The 17,316-nt window shown below is 46.9% G+C and overlaps 1 protein-coding gene across 1 annotated transcript; it reads left to right on the forward strand.

Moving 5' to 3' along the window:
- The first annotated feature begins 223 nt into the window (after window positions 1–223).
- On the forward strand, window positions 224–7,121 carry LOC134531332 (cell surface glycoprotein 1-like). The gene is made up of 7 exons (XM_063367028.1): window positions 224–243; window positions 1,895–2,019; window positions 2,664–3,106; window positions 3,533–3,794; window positions 5,968–6,145; window positions 6,473–6,653; window positions 6,861–7,121. Exons 1-7 carry the CDS (start codon window positions 224–226, stop codon window positions 7,119–7,121), a joined length of 1,470 nt encoding a protein of 489 aa, XP_063223098.1.
- The last annotated feature ends 10,195 nt before the right edge of the window (window positions 7,122–17,316 follow it).

Below are 17,316 nucleotides of genomic sequence, written 5' to 3' on the forward strand. Positions count from 1 at the left end.
ACTGCAAGGTTGGCCAGACACAATATGTCAAGCACCGGCCAACCTATAAAAATACTGGACTTTCTGCGAAGAATTAGCAGTGTATGAAGACATCATCTTCAAGGGCAACAAAATAGTAATACCCCCAGTTTGGAAGTCATTAGTTTTGTCACAACTCCACCTATCCAACAAAGGAACTCAAGGCTAACTGGCATTGGCACGAGAACATGTGTTCTGGCCAGGTATGCCGCAAGACATCACCAGGTACGTTCAACAATGTGCTACATGCCAAAAAATCCAAAATGATTCACCACAGGAGCTTCTTAGCAGTGAGCAAGTTCCATCCCGACCCTGGCAATATGTCGCCTCAGGCATGTTCCAGTATATAGGAAAAGAATATCTCCTTGTTGTTGACTCGTACTCTGGCTATTTTGACTTTGTGATACTGAGTTCAACCACTAGTGACGTAATCATCACGAAGTTAAAAATTTGGTTTTCTCAACATGGAATCCCAGATGAGCTTCGCACTGACGGAGGCCCGCAGAATACGTCCTATCAGTTCCAAAAATCCAAAAATTAAGCAAAGACTGGAACTTTAAACACAGACTATCAAGCCCTCACTTTCCACGCTCTAATGGACTAGCAGAAAGGCATGTGCAGGAAGCAAAAAATATTCTTGCAAAATGAGCTGAGGATGCATCAGACATATGGCTAGCATTATTGTTACATCATCGAAATACACTGACGTCGACCGGGCCTACGCCCTCCCTAAGCCCGATGTGCCTCACGCCGTCGCCACCCCTCTCCTCCCTCCCCAACCCTCTGTTTCAAAACTCCCGCCCCGTGTGCAGGTGTGTGTGTGTGTGTGCGTGTGAGGCTGCAAACAAGAAGCGAGAGTAGAGTCTGTGCCACGACCCCTTTTATTTTATTATTCAATTTTCATGTTTACGTAATTCCTACCTGTCTTTTTCTTTAAATAATATTCCCTAAGGATTATGTTTGCAGTGCTAGTTGGTAAGGACTATGCAGCGCCCCACGCGGCAGGCAATGGAACTACCCGCAACCAGTTTGAACCATATACCTAATTAAAATAATCAATACTCAACTTAAATAATTAAGGAAACCTTGGTATAATTTTATTATAGAATTTTTAGTGTATTTGTTTTAGTTAAATATGTGGTACTAGATAACAGGAGAGACTAACGGTAAATCCTGCGCTTTCCAGCCGCCATGCTGCCCTGGCCTCTTCAGTCGCTTCCGTTCATCACCCGGGGTAGGATGATTGGAGAGCACTGCGCAAATTCATATTTTTCTTAATCAACTGATCTCTTAACATCCACCAGACTTTTCATAATTCTTAAAACCTGTTAGTATCCGCGAGGCCTACTCCCGGTGGCCGACTCGTTTTAATAAACATTTAAGTTCATTTCGAACATTTAATCACGAACCGCGTCCTAAAATCACAAGGCCAGGCCACGAGGTGACCTGGTCAGCCAATAAACTGATTCTTTCCCGCCATGGCGTTATTAACAGTTTCATTGAGTGTATGTAGATGTAGCGCAATTGGAGACGTGTTGTAATGTTGCTGGAATAAAAGGAGTACGTCGAAACTTTGGTTTTTTAGTCGTGTGACCACGTGTCCCTGCTCCCGAACCTCGAGGCATGTGGGACACCTTAAGAGCCCACTGGAGCAGTATCGCGTGTTAAGGGATCCTGTCCTAGCCTTATATGGGTCACGTCACGCTCTGAAGTGAGTTTCCGCCGGGTCCACGTGCCCACATCACATGGTGGCGCCCACTCCAACATTTCATTTATTCGTTCCCTTAAATCCCTAGTACGACAAGTGGTGCCCAACGTGGGGCTAGGACACGATCTGGGAAAAACGGAATGTGTGAGTTGTGCGGTTGTGCTACAGAACGCGCGGAATAACAACCATTGTGCGCGCGGACTTCCGAACGGTATTCCGGCCGGCCGAACACGTAAATAACACGTGCATACACGGAATTCCAGACCACGCGATCGACGAGGTTCATCACAGAGGTGAGTGTGACTGTTAGAGAGTGCCTGGACATGTACGAGGACGAGTGTGTTGGATGCTATTATCCGCGACCTGAGTGGGACTCGGGCTGCAGGATATCCAAGGGGTACGAATGTGGTTGGTGCTGTGAATATCGCATGCACGGTGTGACATTCTGCGATGCAAGAGGAATATGTCCTGGACGAGATGTAACGGGTATCGCTGCCAAGAATGTGCCGGCCTATGGCATCGGGGCTCCATCGGCGACCAAGAACAAGCCATCTTGCGATGGTACCTACTTCACGTTCACGTGCCCGTCATGTGCCACCTACAGAGACGCCCGAAAGCAGCACACTACCTCGACGCCGACCACTCACTCCCTGAGCTATCCTCAGACGCTCCCCGACTCGAGAATGCATGTCTTCGCAAGACCCATCATTCCATGTCCGGAACTTCCTGTTCCCAGACCACCATCTGCACAAATCCCTCCGCCACTCATCTATGTAAGTGTTCCCGACCAGATCACCGAACAAGACCCTTCGCCACATGGCTCCCTGCCATTTGTCGACAACACTCACTGGTCCCGACGCCGCTGGTCAAGCCGATCACGTCCCCACTCGTCGACTTGACCACACACTCCCACGGCTCCCTGCGATTCGTCGACAAGACGCAATTCGTCCCGACGCCTGCGCCACCGACGCCGACCAAGAGACGCACGCCACCGACCTGCTCGGCGCAGTCAACACTGCTCCCAGCGACTCGTCGCTTGTCCACGACATCCCCCGATGGAACTACCTCGCCCCCGCCCGCCGCCACCACTCGCCGCCCGACCCAGCCCCACAAAGGTACGTTCTGACACCACCCGACTCGTCACAGACACTCGAACCGCAGCTTGCACGGCCTGACTCATCACCGACACCTTGTGACTCGTCGCCAACTTCATGCATCACAACGCTGCAGCCTCCTGATATCGACATCATCCTGCCGTTGAATCACCCTGCCACGCCCGGCATCCCGACGCCGACGCGACGCCTGATTGAAGCACCGCCACCGGGATTTGATGCCATCATGTCGCCGGACTGCCCGGCCACATCACCGCGAACCGCACCCGTAGTCGAGAAAGTGCCATGCAACGAGACACCCGGTGCTCCGACTCGGATGCGATGCCTCAGTGACGCACCGCCGCCCGGATTTGCTCCACTGTGTCCACCTGGCTGTGAGACACAGCTGGTCTGGCCTGCGAGCTTCCATCCGATGCCGACTGCGCCAATATCAGTCCATCGCGCCAAGACACCCAACACACCGAACGAGACGCCCTCCAAAACAGACCAAGCTGCCTCAGGCCTGTCCGAGGTGAACGTTGCGAGGAGACGCCGGCCTACGACCCCAATCGTACAACGGAAATTCCACCGCCTTGTCTGGCTGCCCGAAACATTTTGTGTGTGTCGCAAGACGTCTGGATCGTGACGCCCAGCAAAGAAGCCACTGCAGTCGCCGTCTCAGATAGTGTCACTGTGCCTGCTTGATGCGGTGCAGGTTGACGCCGCGACGCCCCAACAGCACACTCCACAAACCACGAGCGAGACCAAGACCCGGGCCGCACAGCCTTCGGCCCACCCAACACCGGCCGCTAAGCACCAGCCTGTCAGCGAGGCCAAGCCGGGCCGTGCCGAACACCGCCCTCGCCTGCTGTCCGCCCACAATGAGCCGCCAGACCGCAGTCACCCGACCAGGCGGCCGGCACCTTGGCCGCCGCCGATCCAGAGCCGCTACCGCCGCCCGCTGCAAGGGACAGCTGGTGGGTCGCCACCTCCAGGTTAATGTACCAACACCCTGTGTTTGTGTTCTTCGACCACAAACATAAACATTGCCACGTAAAGAGTGCGGCGGGGGAAGCGGAGGCTCCCACCCCCGCGCCATGCTACTTCCTACGACCGCGGAGAGCCGCGGCGCTGCCCCGATGCTGCAACATGTCGGACGCCGTACAATCGTCACATCGTGGTCCTTCAGGGGGGGGGGGGGGAATTGACGTCGACCGGGGCTACGCCCTCCCTAAGCCCGATGTGCCTCACGCTGTCCGCTGTCGCCACCCCTCTACTCCCACCCCAAACCATCTATTTCAAACCTCCCGCCTTCGGAGCAGGTGAGGGTGTGTGTGCGTGTGAGGCTGCCAACAAGAGGCGAGAGTAGAGTCTGTGCCACGACCCCTTTTATTTTATTATTCAATTTTCATGTTTACGTAATTACTACCTGTCTTTTCAATAATAATATTCCCTAAGGATTATGTTTGCAGTGCTAGTTGGTAAGGACGGTGCAGCGCCCCACGCGGCAAGCAATGGAACTACCCGCAACCAGTTTTAACCATATTCCTAATTAAAATAATCAATACTGAACTTAAATAATTAAGGAAACCTTGGTATAGTTTTATTATAGAATTTTTAGTGTATTTGTTTTAGTTAAATATGCGGTAATAAATAACAGGCCAGATTTACGGTAAATCCTAGGCTTTCCGGCCGCCATTCTGCCCTGGCCTCTTCAGTCGCTTCCATTCGTCACCCGGGGTAGGATGATTGGTGAGCACCGTGCAACTTCATATTTTTCTTAATCAACTGATCTTTTAACATCCACCGGACATATCATCATAATTCTTAAAACCTTTTTGTATCTGCAAGGCCTACTCCGGGTGGCCGACTCGTTTTAATAAACATTTAAGTTCATTTCGAACATTTAATCACGAACCGCGTCCTGAACTCACGAGGCCAGGCCACGAGGTGACCTGGTCAGCCTGTAAACTGATTCTTTCCCGTCATGGCGTTATTAACAGTTTCATTGAGTGTATGTAGATGTAGCGCAATTGGAGATGTGTTGTAATGTTGCTGGAATAAAAGGAGTACGTCGAACCTTTGGTTTTTTAGTCGTGTGACCACGTGTCCCTGCTCCCGAACCTCGAGGCATGTGGGACACCTTAAGAGCCCACTGGAGCAGTATCGCGTGTTAAGGGATCCTGTCCTTGCCTTATACGGGTCACGTCACGCTCTGAAGGGAGTTTCCGCCGGGTCCACGTGCCCACATCACATGGTGGCGCCCACTCCAACATTTCATTTGTTCGTTCCCTTAAATCCCTAGTACGAAAAGTGGCGCCCAACGTGGGGCTAGGACACGATCTGGGAAAAACGGAATGTGTGAGTTGTGCGGTTGTGCTACAGAACGCGCGGAATAACAACCATTGTGCGCGCGGACTTCCGAACGGTATTCCGGCCGGCCGAACACGTAAATAACACGTGCGTACATGGAATTCCAGACCATGCGATCGACGAGGTTCATCACAGAGGTGAGTGTGACTGTTAGAGAGTGCCTGGACATGTACGAGGACGAGTGTGTTGGATGCTAATATCCGCGACCTGAGTGGGACTCGGGCTGCGGGATATCCAAGGGGTACGAATGTGGTTGGTGCTGTGAATATCGCATGCACGGTGTGACATTCTGCGATGCAAGAGGAATATGTCCTGGATGAGATGTAACGGGTATCGCTGCCAAGAATGTGCCGGCCTATGGCATCGGGGCTCCATCGGCGACCAAGAACAAGCCATCTTGCGATGGTACTTCACGTTCACGTGCCCGTCATGTGCCACCTACAGAGACGCCCGAAAGCAGCACACTACCTCGACGCCGACCACTCACTCCCTGAGCTATCCTCAGACGCTCCCCGACTCGAGAATGCATGTCTTCGCAAGACCCATCATTCCATGTCCGGAACTTCCTGTTCCCAGACCACCATCTGCACAAATCCCTCCGCCACTCATCGATGTAAGTGTTCCCGACCAGATCACCGAACAAGACCCTTCGCCACATGGCTCCCTGCCATTTGTCAACAACACTCACTGGTCCCGACGCCACTGGTCAAGCCGATCACGTCCCCACTCTTCGTCTTGACCACACACTCCCACGGCTCCCTGCGATTCGTCGACAAGACGCCATTCGTCCCGACGCCTGCGCCACCGACGCCGACCAAGAGACGCACGCCACCGACCGGCTCGGCGCAGTCAGCACTGCTCCCAGCGACTCGTCGCTTGTCCACGACATCCCCCGATGGCACTACCTCGCCCCCGCCTGCCGCCACCACTCGCCGCCCGACCCTGCCCCACAAAGGTACGTTCTGACACCACCCGACTCGTCACAGACACTCGAACCGCAGCTTGCACGGCCTGACTCATCACCGACACCTTGTGACTCGTCTCCAACTTCATGCATCACGACGCTGCAGCCTCCTGGTTTCGACATCATCCTGCCGTTGAATCACCCTGCCACACCCGGCGTCCCGACGCCGACGCGACGCCTGATTGAAGCACCGCCACCGGGATTTGATGCCATCATGTCGCCGGACTGCCCGGCCACATCACCGCGAACCGCACCCGTAGTCGAGAAAGTGCCATGCAACGAGACACCCGGTGCTCCGACGCGGATGCGATGCCTCAGTGACGCACCGCCGCCCGGATTTGCTCCACTGTGTCCACCTGGCTGTGAGACACAGCTGGTCTGGCCTGCGAGCTTCCATCCGATGCCGACTGCGCCAATATCAGTCCATCGCGCCAAGACGCCCAACACACCGAACGAGACGCCCTCCAAAACAGACCAAGATACCTCAGGCCAGTCCAAGGTGAACGTTGCGAGGAGATGCCGGCCTACGACCCCAATCGTACAACGGAAATTCCACCGCCTTGTCTGGCTGCCCGAAACATTTTGTGTGTGTCGCAAGACGTCTGGATCGCGACGCCCAGCAAAGAAGCCACTGCAGTCGCCGTCTCAGATAGTGTCACTGTGCCTGCTTGATGCGGTGCAGGTTGACGCCGCGACGCCCCACTAGCACACTCCACAAACCACGAGCGAGACCAAGACCAGGGCCGCACAGCCTTCGGCCCACCCAACACCGGCCGCTAAGCACCAGCCTGTCAGCGAGGCCAAGCCGGGCCGTGCCGAACAGCGCCCGCGCCTGCTGCCCGCCCACAATGAGCCGCCAGACCGCAGTCACCCCACCAGGCGGCCGGCACCTTGGCCGCCGCCGATCCAGAGCCGCTACCGCCGCCCGCTGCAAGGGACAGATGGTGGGTCGCCACCTCCAGGTTAATGTACTGACGTCGTCCGGCCGACGACCACCCCAGAGCCCGACCTGCACCCGCCAGTATACGCTCCCGCTAACGGAACACACCCTTGGCCATGGCCCACCCGAGTCAGGCGAGCCGAACAGCGATTAACGGCAAAACCGCGAAAACCTGAGTAGACAAGAGAAGAACCATATCCATTCCTCCTGGAACATTAAATTAGGATTTTAGCGACAATAAAGTCTCTTCCAGACACACCCGTTTGGAGTCTAGAGTAATGAGGTCAAGCCTGGCGCGAGAGAGGCCGAGCCTCCCTCGGACGCCATGCCAGTTCGGCAGTTCAGCGCAGCTCACGGACCGGGGCGGACCTACGTCCCACGGAGAGGCAACATCCTTTGATTTCATCGAAAGTAACGTCCGGTAAATATAGTCACTAATTAACAGAACCCCTTTTTTTACTTAACCTCTCCGTGAGTACCCGGTCCCTCTTTTCGGTCCAGGACATAATCCGACCGCATCAAATTTAAAGACACCCCACACCACAATTGGTCAGCGGGGCTAATCTTCAGTATACGGCACGGGCCATCTCCCGCAACTTACAGAACTTTACTTAAGGTAACGCGCACGGCGCTGACCACAAACCCGCAAGGGAACTTGGACAAACTTAATTGTGGTGCGTGTTTCACCTCAGTGGGCACAACACCCGCGCAGAGACATTCGCATACGGGATTAGCCGTCTCCAAATGTCCGCCCCCTTAATTCAGTATATTTTTGTGTCCCGTATTTAGTATTACTGTAATACCTCAAGTGTCTTAAAGAATAATTAAATAATAAGGTTAAAAGATTTGGAAGCTTTGATTACTGAGGCCCTCAATTAATAACTATAAAAGTCAACAACAGAGGCGACACTAGGAGTAAACAAAGAAAATTTAGGGACTCCCTACAAATACTTGGGAGTAAAAGGATCGTTATTATATATTAAATAAATAAAAACAACTGTTACGTCTATAGACTTCCTTATTTTATTAATCATTGTTCTTTTTTTTATAGATTAAATTTTCCTTAGTAAAGACTGTTTTTCATTGATAAGTGATCTTATTTACATAACTCACAATTACACTTATTATATGATATTCCTTAACGTTATTTACGATAGGGCCGGCCCTGAATGTATAACAAAAATTAAAATATTTAAAAACAAGAATGAAATTAACATTGGTAACTTTAAAGATTGTACATTTAGTCCTTCCAAAACATAATATAACTTTCTTCTCCTCGAACTGCTTTTTACTGTCCGCTGTCTTAACTGGGTTACACTAATCTTGGGTTCGTGAATAAAAAGATAGAATTATGCGGGTATCACCCGGGGCTGTAGGTAGACGGTGATCAAGGTAGTAGGCCTAATGATGTTGGATTCTGCGCAGGAACCGACTCCAGAGGTTCTGGCAGAGGATTTTGGTTGCCCCAAACTTGGAACCCTGTCTGAAACAAAAGTCCAAATTCCAAAGAATTAGACCTGTTTCCAGACAGTATACTTAAATGGCGCAAAAGGCCAATAGAGGGAAATTAAAGGGGGGGGGGGATGACGTCAAGACTTACCAAAACAGGGTGTTGGTCCTGGCGCTCAGGAGAGGGCGTCTCGTCTCCGCAAACTCGATCCACGATTCGCGGTAGCCACGGAAGTCATCATGATTAATTTAAAAAAAAATTTATATAAAAATACTAAGTTTCTCTACTTTCAACTAAACTACTGACTGGTTAATAATTTTAGCTAGGGACTCCATCCCTTTAGTCTGAGAAGACTACATAATATACGATGTCGATGATTCGCAGAAGATCGCAGATACAAACGGTACCAGTCAGTCAGGAGGCGCGCACCGAAGTAAGTTCAGAGCGGGATATCACCAGAATATCATAAGCGCGGGGTCTCTAGAGAATGGGAGGGGGGTTAGGCTCTGAGCCGAAAATTACCGAGTCCACCCGAAGGTATCCGGCATAAAAAAAATTAGATCTTACTGGAGTGACTGCGCGACTGAGGCGCTATCTTTTGGTGGCGAGAGGAAGTACTAATAAATCGACTTGTGACCAACGAGAGTGTCAAGCTAGGGGGTTAATGGAGTAACCAGTGTTGCCACCTAGCGGCCTGAGACATAAGGAGGGGAGAGAGGTTGTCGTTACCTCCGCGCGAGCGCGGTAGTGTCGGCGCTGCCGACGCCTCACAAGTGGCATTAGTTACCACAGCCGTCGCTAGGTGTCGTTAATGTGCAGAATCGTAACTGCGGCTGTCAAGCCTGAGATGGCCTTGACTTCGGTTAACGTACCCGAGCGGTCGTCGCTCCTAGCCACTTCTGAGAAGAGAGTGTGGGTGAGCAGGCGGGGGGTGGCTTCAAAAAACGCATGGTCTGTTGGACACAAGGCCCACGGGATCCTCCTGTCATGTCTTGCTGCTAGTGAACTTTATACCGATTCATGACAGAGTTAGCAGGGCTCAGCACTGCTTCACAAGCTGCTCTTAGCAAAAGGTAGTCACGCGAAGAAATAAAGTTACCGGCTCCGACATGCCTGGAGGCGGGAGAAATATTAGCCAGAATGCTAGCCTAGCATGAGGCTGGGAAAGAAAATCAGCTCGCCTCTGAGAACAGAGGCTGAGGACCTGGCCGTAAAGAAAATAAGATGAGAGAAAAAAAAATTATATTTCCAAAATATTTCAGGTTACAAAATTTTAAATAAACGTGCCTAAATCCCTAATACACGGCACATACTCCCCCGCGTTAAAGCGGAGCTTAGGGGAAAGCAAAAACAAGAAACCAAAAACTTCAGTAGGACGAGTTACCAGGTTCGCCTGTATCCTACTACTTACATGCTAACACACAAAAAACAGATTAAACACTCTTATGAACTAATGTGCACATTCTTAATGACTAACATGATTAAATTCATTAACTTAAATAAAATTATTAACTTAAGTGGCCACTTAAACTAACACCTTATATTAAGTTTTCTTACAAACTAGTACCATGGATTTTTATTGTTACTTAATGTTACTACCTAGGTTTTTTATTCTTCAGTTAAACTCCTTATTGAGTCTTAAATATATATATCTGGCATGCCAAGGCTTAGAGAAAGTAATCGCTCCTATTTTAAATTCGGATGCGCTTTCTTAAGGTGGGAGATGTGCGCTCGTGTCACATACTCTCCGGAACTGGGGTCGGCTAGACTCACAGTCACTGGGGTTAGAAATCGTTGGATCTGTAATGGTCCAGTCCAGCGATACGATAACTTTGCCGATCGCTTATCGATGGCCTTACTCTGCGGGTGTGCTTTGCACATTACCGTGTCACCTACCCTGTAGGGGTTAGGGGAGCGGTACTTATTGTACCTTCTCTGACTTGTTTGGTGAGCCAAATTTAAATTCCTACGCGCCTTTCTCCAAATCTCCGCGATGTCCTTGGGATCATCCGGCAGTTGTTCTTCGAGAGACCAAAGATTGGAAAGGGGTGTGTTGGGCTTATAAGTAAACATTATCTCAAATGGGGTGGATTTGTGTCCTTCATGTCGGGCATAATTAAATGCCATCTGTAACCACACCAAATTACTGTCCCATTTCTCCTGCGCATTCGCGTGGAACGCTATGAGCGCCGAACGAAGATTTCTATTAAATCTCTCCGCGTGCGAGGGTTTAGGGTAGTATGGCGATGTCGTCACATGCTGTATACCATGCGAGAAACACATGTTCTTGAAAGTTCTGGATGTAAACTGTGTTCCGTTGTCGGATACAATAATGTTCGGTAATCCTGAAGTTTTAAAAATGTGATTTTGTAATGCACGCACAGTGGTGTCAGCTGTAGCCTTACGGAGTGGAATAAGCCAAACGAACTTAGAAAAGGCATCTATGCCCACAAGAAGCATAGAGTGTCCGGATTTGGATCGAGGAAATGGCCCTACAAAATCAATAAAAAGTTTTTGCATAGGTCTTTCGGCTACTTCTGAGGCAAGATAAACCGTACTGTGTATTTTGTGCAGGTTTACTTAGTGCACATAGCTTACATAACTTAACTCGCTGTGTAATGTCCCGGTGCATTCCTTCCCAAATAAAATGGCGTCGGATACCTTGAATGGTTTTATAAATACCTAAATGGGCACCGAGAGGTGAACTATGGTAATATGTGAAAATCATATCACGCAGATTTTGTGGAAGAACAATTTTAAAGTGCCTTGACTGTTGTGTACGTTTTTGTAGGAGACCTTTAGCTAACGTATAAAATTTCGGAGCTGTACCCGCTTTAACTTGTTCAATTATTTTTGCCAAATATGGGTCGGCTTGTTGATGTGTTTGTATGTCCTGAAAAGCTAAGGGGAAATCGGTTAGGAGTGCCTGACACGAAATCTGAGGTTCCTCCTGAGATATTGTTTCGGAGGGGTTCTCGAACATTCGAGAAAGTGTGTCAGCCACAATGTTTTGAGTACCGCGAATATGTTGAATATTAAATTTGAGAGAAGAAATTTTGGTGATCCACCTTCCAAGTTTTCCTAATTGTTTAGGGTGAGCTAACAGCCAAGCGAGCGCCTGATTATCAGTTTCCAATAGAAATTCCCTATGTTCCAGAAACTGTCGGAATTTATCAATACCAAAAACTACTGCTAAACATTCCAATTCATACACTGAAGATGCTTTCCTTTCCTGAAAAGTTAATGTACGTGAGGCGAAGGCAATGGGTTGCCTGGCACCATCTATTTCCTGAGACAATACCGCCCCTATAGCAACACTTGAGGCGTCTGTTTGTAAAATAAAGGGTTTACTAAAATCTGCCATGCGCAGAACAGGTGGATTCGCTATGGCTTCTTTCAAGAAATTAAATGCCTTGTCTTGTTCAGGACCCCAAATATGTTGTGTATTTTTCTTACGTAATGCATTCAAAGGTGCCGCATGCTCGGCAAAATTTGGTATGTATTTGGCATAAAAATTAGCCATGCCAATAAAACGAGCTATGCCCTTTGTGTCTGTAGGTGGTTTGAATTCCCTGATCGCCTGTGTTCGTTCTGGATCAATTGTAACACCTTTGTGTGATACCCAATGTCCAAGAAAAGATATTTCGGAAGCAGCAAATTTTACCTTTTTTGTATTTACAGTGAGGCCTGCCTTGCGCAGTCTTTCAAGGACAAGAGTCAGATGCTGGATGTGTTCCTCAAAACTTTCTGAATAAATTACAAGATCATCCAAATAATTGTAAACAAATTTAAATTTAAAATCTCCTACTACTTGTTCAAGAAGTCGTGTGAGTACTTGAGCACCTGTGGCCAAGCCAAAAGGTACCACATTATACTGGTAAAGATTCCAAGGTACGCAAAATGCGGTAATAGGTTTTGAGTCTTGCGTGAGTGGGATCTGATGGTACGCCGAATTGAGATCGAACACACTGAAATACCTGGCCTTACTAAACCAATGAAAGGCTGAGTTCAAATCTGGGAGGGGTGTTTGCGGTATTTTAATCTGTTTGTTCAGTTTTCGATAATCAGTGACGAAACGTTGTTCCGTGCCCTTGGGTACTAGAAATGCAGGTGAACTGAAAGGAGAATTAGAAGGTTCTATTACCTTATTATCTAACATTTTCTGTACGTGTTTTCTCATAATTTCCATTTTAGGACCTAAAAGTTGATAAGGGTGACTTTTGACTGGCGTGGTATCAGTCAATTCAATTTGATATTCAATTAGGTTAGTTCGACCTAATTTCTTAGTTAGCACATCTGAAAATTCATTACACAAATCTCGAATAGCAACTTGTTTACTGGGCTCGAGATGATCCAGGGACAAAGAATTTCTCTCGTCAGTGTTGGTAGAAACATTAGTAACTTGTCCTGACATTTTATTTTCAGGTTCCACGAATGATATGACAAAATTTTTATTAAATTTAAATACAAAACTTCCTGCTTGTAGATCAATTAAAATACCTGTTTTAGCGATGAAGTCGGAGCCTAGAATAAGCTGCGTGGCTAAGTTTTCTGCCACAAGAAAAGGGAAATTCCAAGTGAATAATTCTATCCTGATTTTCACTATAGCCACTTTGGATATACTAATTGGTTCGTCCGCTGCAGTAAACAGCGCACATCCGTGACTTCTTTTTTCAGAACCTGCTTGTTCTTCTGTAATTCCCTAAACAAATCGCCTGAAATAAAACTACGAGTAGCTCCTGTATCAATCAGACCAATAATTTGATTTTTGCCAAACATTGCTTTAGTGTATGGTAATACAGTTCGGACGTGACCGAAAATGTTGTGACACTTACGTTTTCCCTTGTTAGTCAGGCTAACACATGTTTTGCAAATTCTTGTGAATTTCTCAGAATTTTCTTTATGATTAATTTGCTGTGTTATAATCTTCTGTTTGTGTTTTCTGTCTTTTTCTGTGTATTTCTTTCGTTTATTTTTCTTGTGTTTTTGTTTTCCTGTGTTATGCCTTTGTTGAATTTGGTTTTGTTGTTGTGATTCGTTAGTATGCACATTATGCACTGAAAAATTCCTCTCGGATGAAGTTTTAGGTGGACCAGGTAGAAATTTGCCTGGCCACCGCCTTACGCGTTTTTTGCCTTGTTGAAATTTTTGTGGTTACATTGCTCAATGTAATGTCCTGTTTGCTTGCAATAATTACAGAAAGGTGTTTGTTGTTGTATGTTCTTGTTTGAATTATACTTATTATTTCTGTAGTAGTTTGTTTTCTGTTGTGGGTGGCTATTTTGTTGTTTCGTGTATGGAAAACTATTTGCAGTTTCTGCCTGAAAATCATGCTTATCCACGGACTTCGCTGACCTGTTTCTCTGAGTGTCTGCATATTCGTAACTCATGGCCTGTATACAGAGTTGATCTAGTTCTACAAAACTCCGTGGCCTAGCCTGGAAAACAGCGCGTGAGCGCTCTGCCTGATTTAGTCCGTCTACTATGCAACTAACTATTTCCCTCTCTGATACGCCCAATCTGAGAACCGCCGCGGCTTCTCTGATTGATGCTACATAGTGCGGCAATGCTTCATTACTTCGCTGTAGCCTGTTGTACCATTCCAAACGGTAATTTGTCAAAAGTCTGGCAGGTATAAAAAAATTCAAAATTTCTTCGTGGTATTTGTCAAAAGAGTAACTATTTTCTATTGCTTGACTCGTTCTTTCACTCAGTGGTGGTTGGGTGTAGGGAAAAACTATCTCCAACAACTGTTTGTCAGGAATGCCCCCTTTCTGTCTGATTTTAAGTAAGTGCCTTATGAATTCGATTAATTTATCTGGGTCAAGACCACTTGTTTCGGGAAAACCAACAAGTAATCTCTCGACTGGATGGGCAATTTTCCCATAACAGCTATACTCAGCCGCCCTTGGCGTAACTGGTAATGTTGTTTCTGGTTGATTCTGCGTTGATGGCGGAGGTGGGGGTGAAGGATGTGCAATTTGCGCGGTGGGGATGGTAGGGATTGGAGTTCCTTGCCCGGATGTCAATAAAGAATGAAACTGGGAATATGGATTAAAATATGGCTGGTTTGTGGCGAATGGAAAAAACAAATTTTGTTGTGTTAAAGGATGTGGATTTGCAGGCAAGTTACCGGAAAATGTGACACTGGTGATGGGAGCTGTAGAAGCATGCATGCCTGAGGGAATTTGAATGGTGGCTGCTGGGATGGGAGGGGTTGAAACCGTGATGAGTGATTGAGATGTTGATGTTGATGAAATGGGCGGAACCTGCCTTGTTTGACACAAAGATACTTGTGTGTCGGGTAGCCTTATTTCCTGAGGAAATTCCAGACTTTCACTCTCTACATTTCCTAGTGTTTCCATTCCTAGGTTTTCTGCCTGGGCATTGTTGGCCCGGAGGTCCTTTTGAGTTTCTAATTGGGCTGCCCTAGCTTTCAATTTAATTTGGAAGGCGTTTGTCTGTTGCAGACAACGATCTAGCTCTGTTCGATGAACACCATTGAGCACATCTGCGGAAAGTACCACAAGATTTTCCAGTCGTCTGGTGACATGCTCTAATCGCATAATGTGTCGCTTTACATTGGGCAAATTCTCTTCCACATCTGAATAACTTACGAAAGCAGCTATGTCGTAAAATTTGGAGCAAGCTATGTTGAATTCCTCGAGTATTTCTAAATTTAGATTATGTACTGAGGTAGGTAACTTATCACGTACTGCGGCTCGAAGCCTTTTTCGCAGCTCTTGCGCATTTCCAGAAGTTGGTAAATTACGCAACTGCAATTCGTAACTTAATTCATCTACTAGTAATAGCTCCGGAGTAATCATCCTGTCCGGATTCATAGTATTACACAAAACAAAACAATACCCTCTTAAAATTATCTCTTAAACTTTAAACTTAGGTATATACTTAAATCTAGCTTATGATTAAAACAATTGCTTTATTGCGTGGGAAGTATGTGCCTTCATAATTTATTATTATTATTACTATGCGCGTCGGGAAATGAACAAAGTACTCGGGTGTAACAAGCTGTCAGGTTAGCTTGCACAACAGGGTACCTACAAGGAACGTCACGTCAGCCGGCAGGACTGACCTTGGCGCGCAGCGCCTTTAACTAGGGGTGTGGGGGGGGGGGGAGTATCTTGTCCAGCGGACACGTCTCTGTTGATAAGCCACGCGCGCGGCCCGAGTTGCGTGGGCGGGCAGCCAGGCAGCTGCTCACAGTGCGCGCTCAAAAGTAAACACACAAAACTTATGATAATTTTAAAATTCAAGGGTCAATTTAGCTACTACATGTATCAGCGGACAGTTCACAAATTACTTACTACAAAAAAATTCTAAGTGACAAAAAAATATAAAAAAAAAAATTTTATTCAATTTTGTTTTTTTTTAAATTTTAATTTTAGGTATGACCTTTCAAATTAGGTATGCCTATAGACATAACCACGCTCTGCTACCATTTTGTAATACCCCAAGTGTCTTAAAGAATAATTAAATAATAAGGTTAAAAGATTTGGAAGCTTTGATTACTGAGGCCCTCAATTAATAACTATAAAAGTCAACAACAGAGGCGACACTAGGAGTAAACAAAGAAAATTTAGGGACTCCCTACAAATACTTGGGAGTAAAAGGATCGTTATTATATATTAAATAAATAAAAACAACTGTTACGTCTATAGACTTCCTTATTTTATTAATCATTGTTCTTTTTTTTATAGATTAAATTTTCCTTAGTAAAGACTGTTTTTCATTGATAAGTGATCTTATTTACATAACTCACAATTACACTTATTATATGATATTCCTTAACGTTATTTACGATAGGGCCGGCCCTGAATGTATAACAAAAATTAAAATATTTAAAAACAAGAATGAAATTAACATTGGTAACTTTAAAGATTGTACATATAGTCCTTCCAAAACATAATATAACTTTCTTCTCCTCGAACTGCTTTTTACTGTCCGCTGTCTTAACTGGGTTACACTAATCTTGGGTTCGTGAATAAAAAGATAGAATTATGCGGGTATCACCCGGGGCTGTAGGTAGACGGTGATCAAGGTAGTAGGCTTAATGATGTTGGATTCTGCGCAGGAACCGACTCCAGAGGTTCTGGCAGAGGATTTTGGTTGCCCCAAACTTGGAACCCTGTCTGAAACAAAACAGTATACTTAAATAGCGCAAATGGCCAATAGAGGGAAATTAAAGGGGGGGGGGGGATGACGTCAAGACTTACCAAAACAGGGTGTTGGTCCTGGCGCTCAGGAGAGGGCGTCTCGTCTCTGCAAACTCGAACCACGATTCGCGGTAGCCACGGAAGTCATCATGATTAATTAAAAAAAAAAATTTATATAAAAATACTAAGTTTCTCTACTTTCAACTAAACTACTGACTGGTTAATAATTTTAGCTAGGGACTCCATCCCTTTAGTCTGAGAAGACTACATAATATACGATGTCGATGATTCGCAGAAGATCGCAGATACAAACGGTACCAGTCAGTCAGGAGGCGCGCACCGAAGTAAGTTCAGAGCGGGATATCACCAGAATATCATAAGCGCGGGGTCTCTAGAGAATGGGAGGGGGGTTAGGCTCTGAGCCGAAAATTACCGAGTCCACCCGAAGGTGTCCGGCATAAAAAAAATTAGATCTTACTGGAGTGACTGCGCGACTGAGGCGCTATCTTTTGGTGGCGAGAGGAAGTACTAATAAATCGACTTGTGACCGACGAGAGTGTCAAGCTAGGGGGTTAATGGAGTAACCAGTGTTGCCACC

This window comes from Bacillus rossius, chromosome 3, assembly GCF_032445375.1.
Source record: "Bacillus rossius redtenbacheri isolate Brsri chromosome 3, Brsri_v3, whole genome shotgun sequence".
In the NCBI taxonomy this organism is placed as follows: Eukaryota; Metazoa; Arthropoda; class Insecta; order Phasmatodea; family Bacillidae; genus Bacillus; species Bacillus rossius.

Coding starts and splice junctions, on each gene's coding strand:
- LOC134531332 (XM_063367028.1), top strand. CDS start 224: ATGCCGCAAGACATCACCAG. Junction 2,020..2,663: donor CGACGAGGTTCATCACAGAG/GTGAGTGTGACT, acceptor TTCGTCGACAAG/ACGCAATTCGTCCCGACGCC. Junction 3,107..3,532: donor CATCACCGCGAACCGCACCC/GTAGTCGAGAAA, acceptor GATGCGGTGCAG/GTTGACGCCGCGACGCCCCA.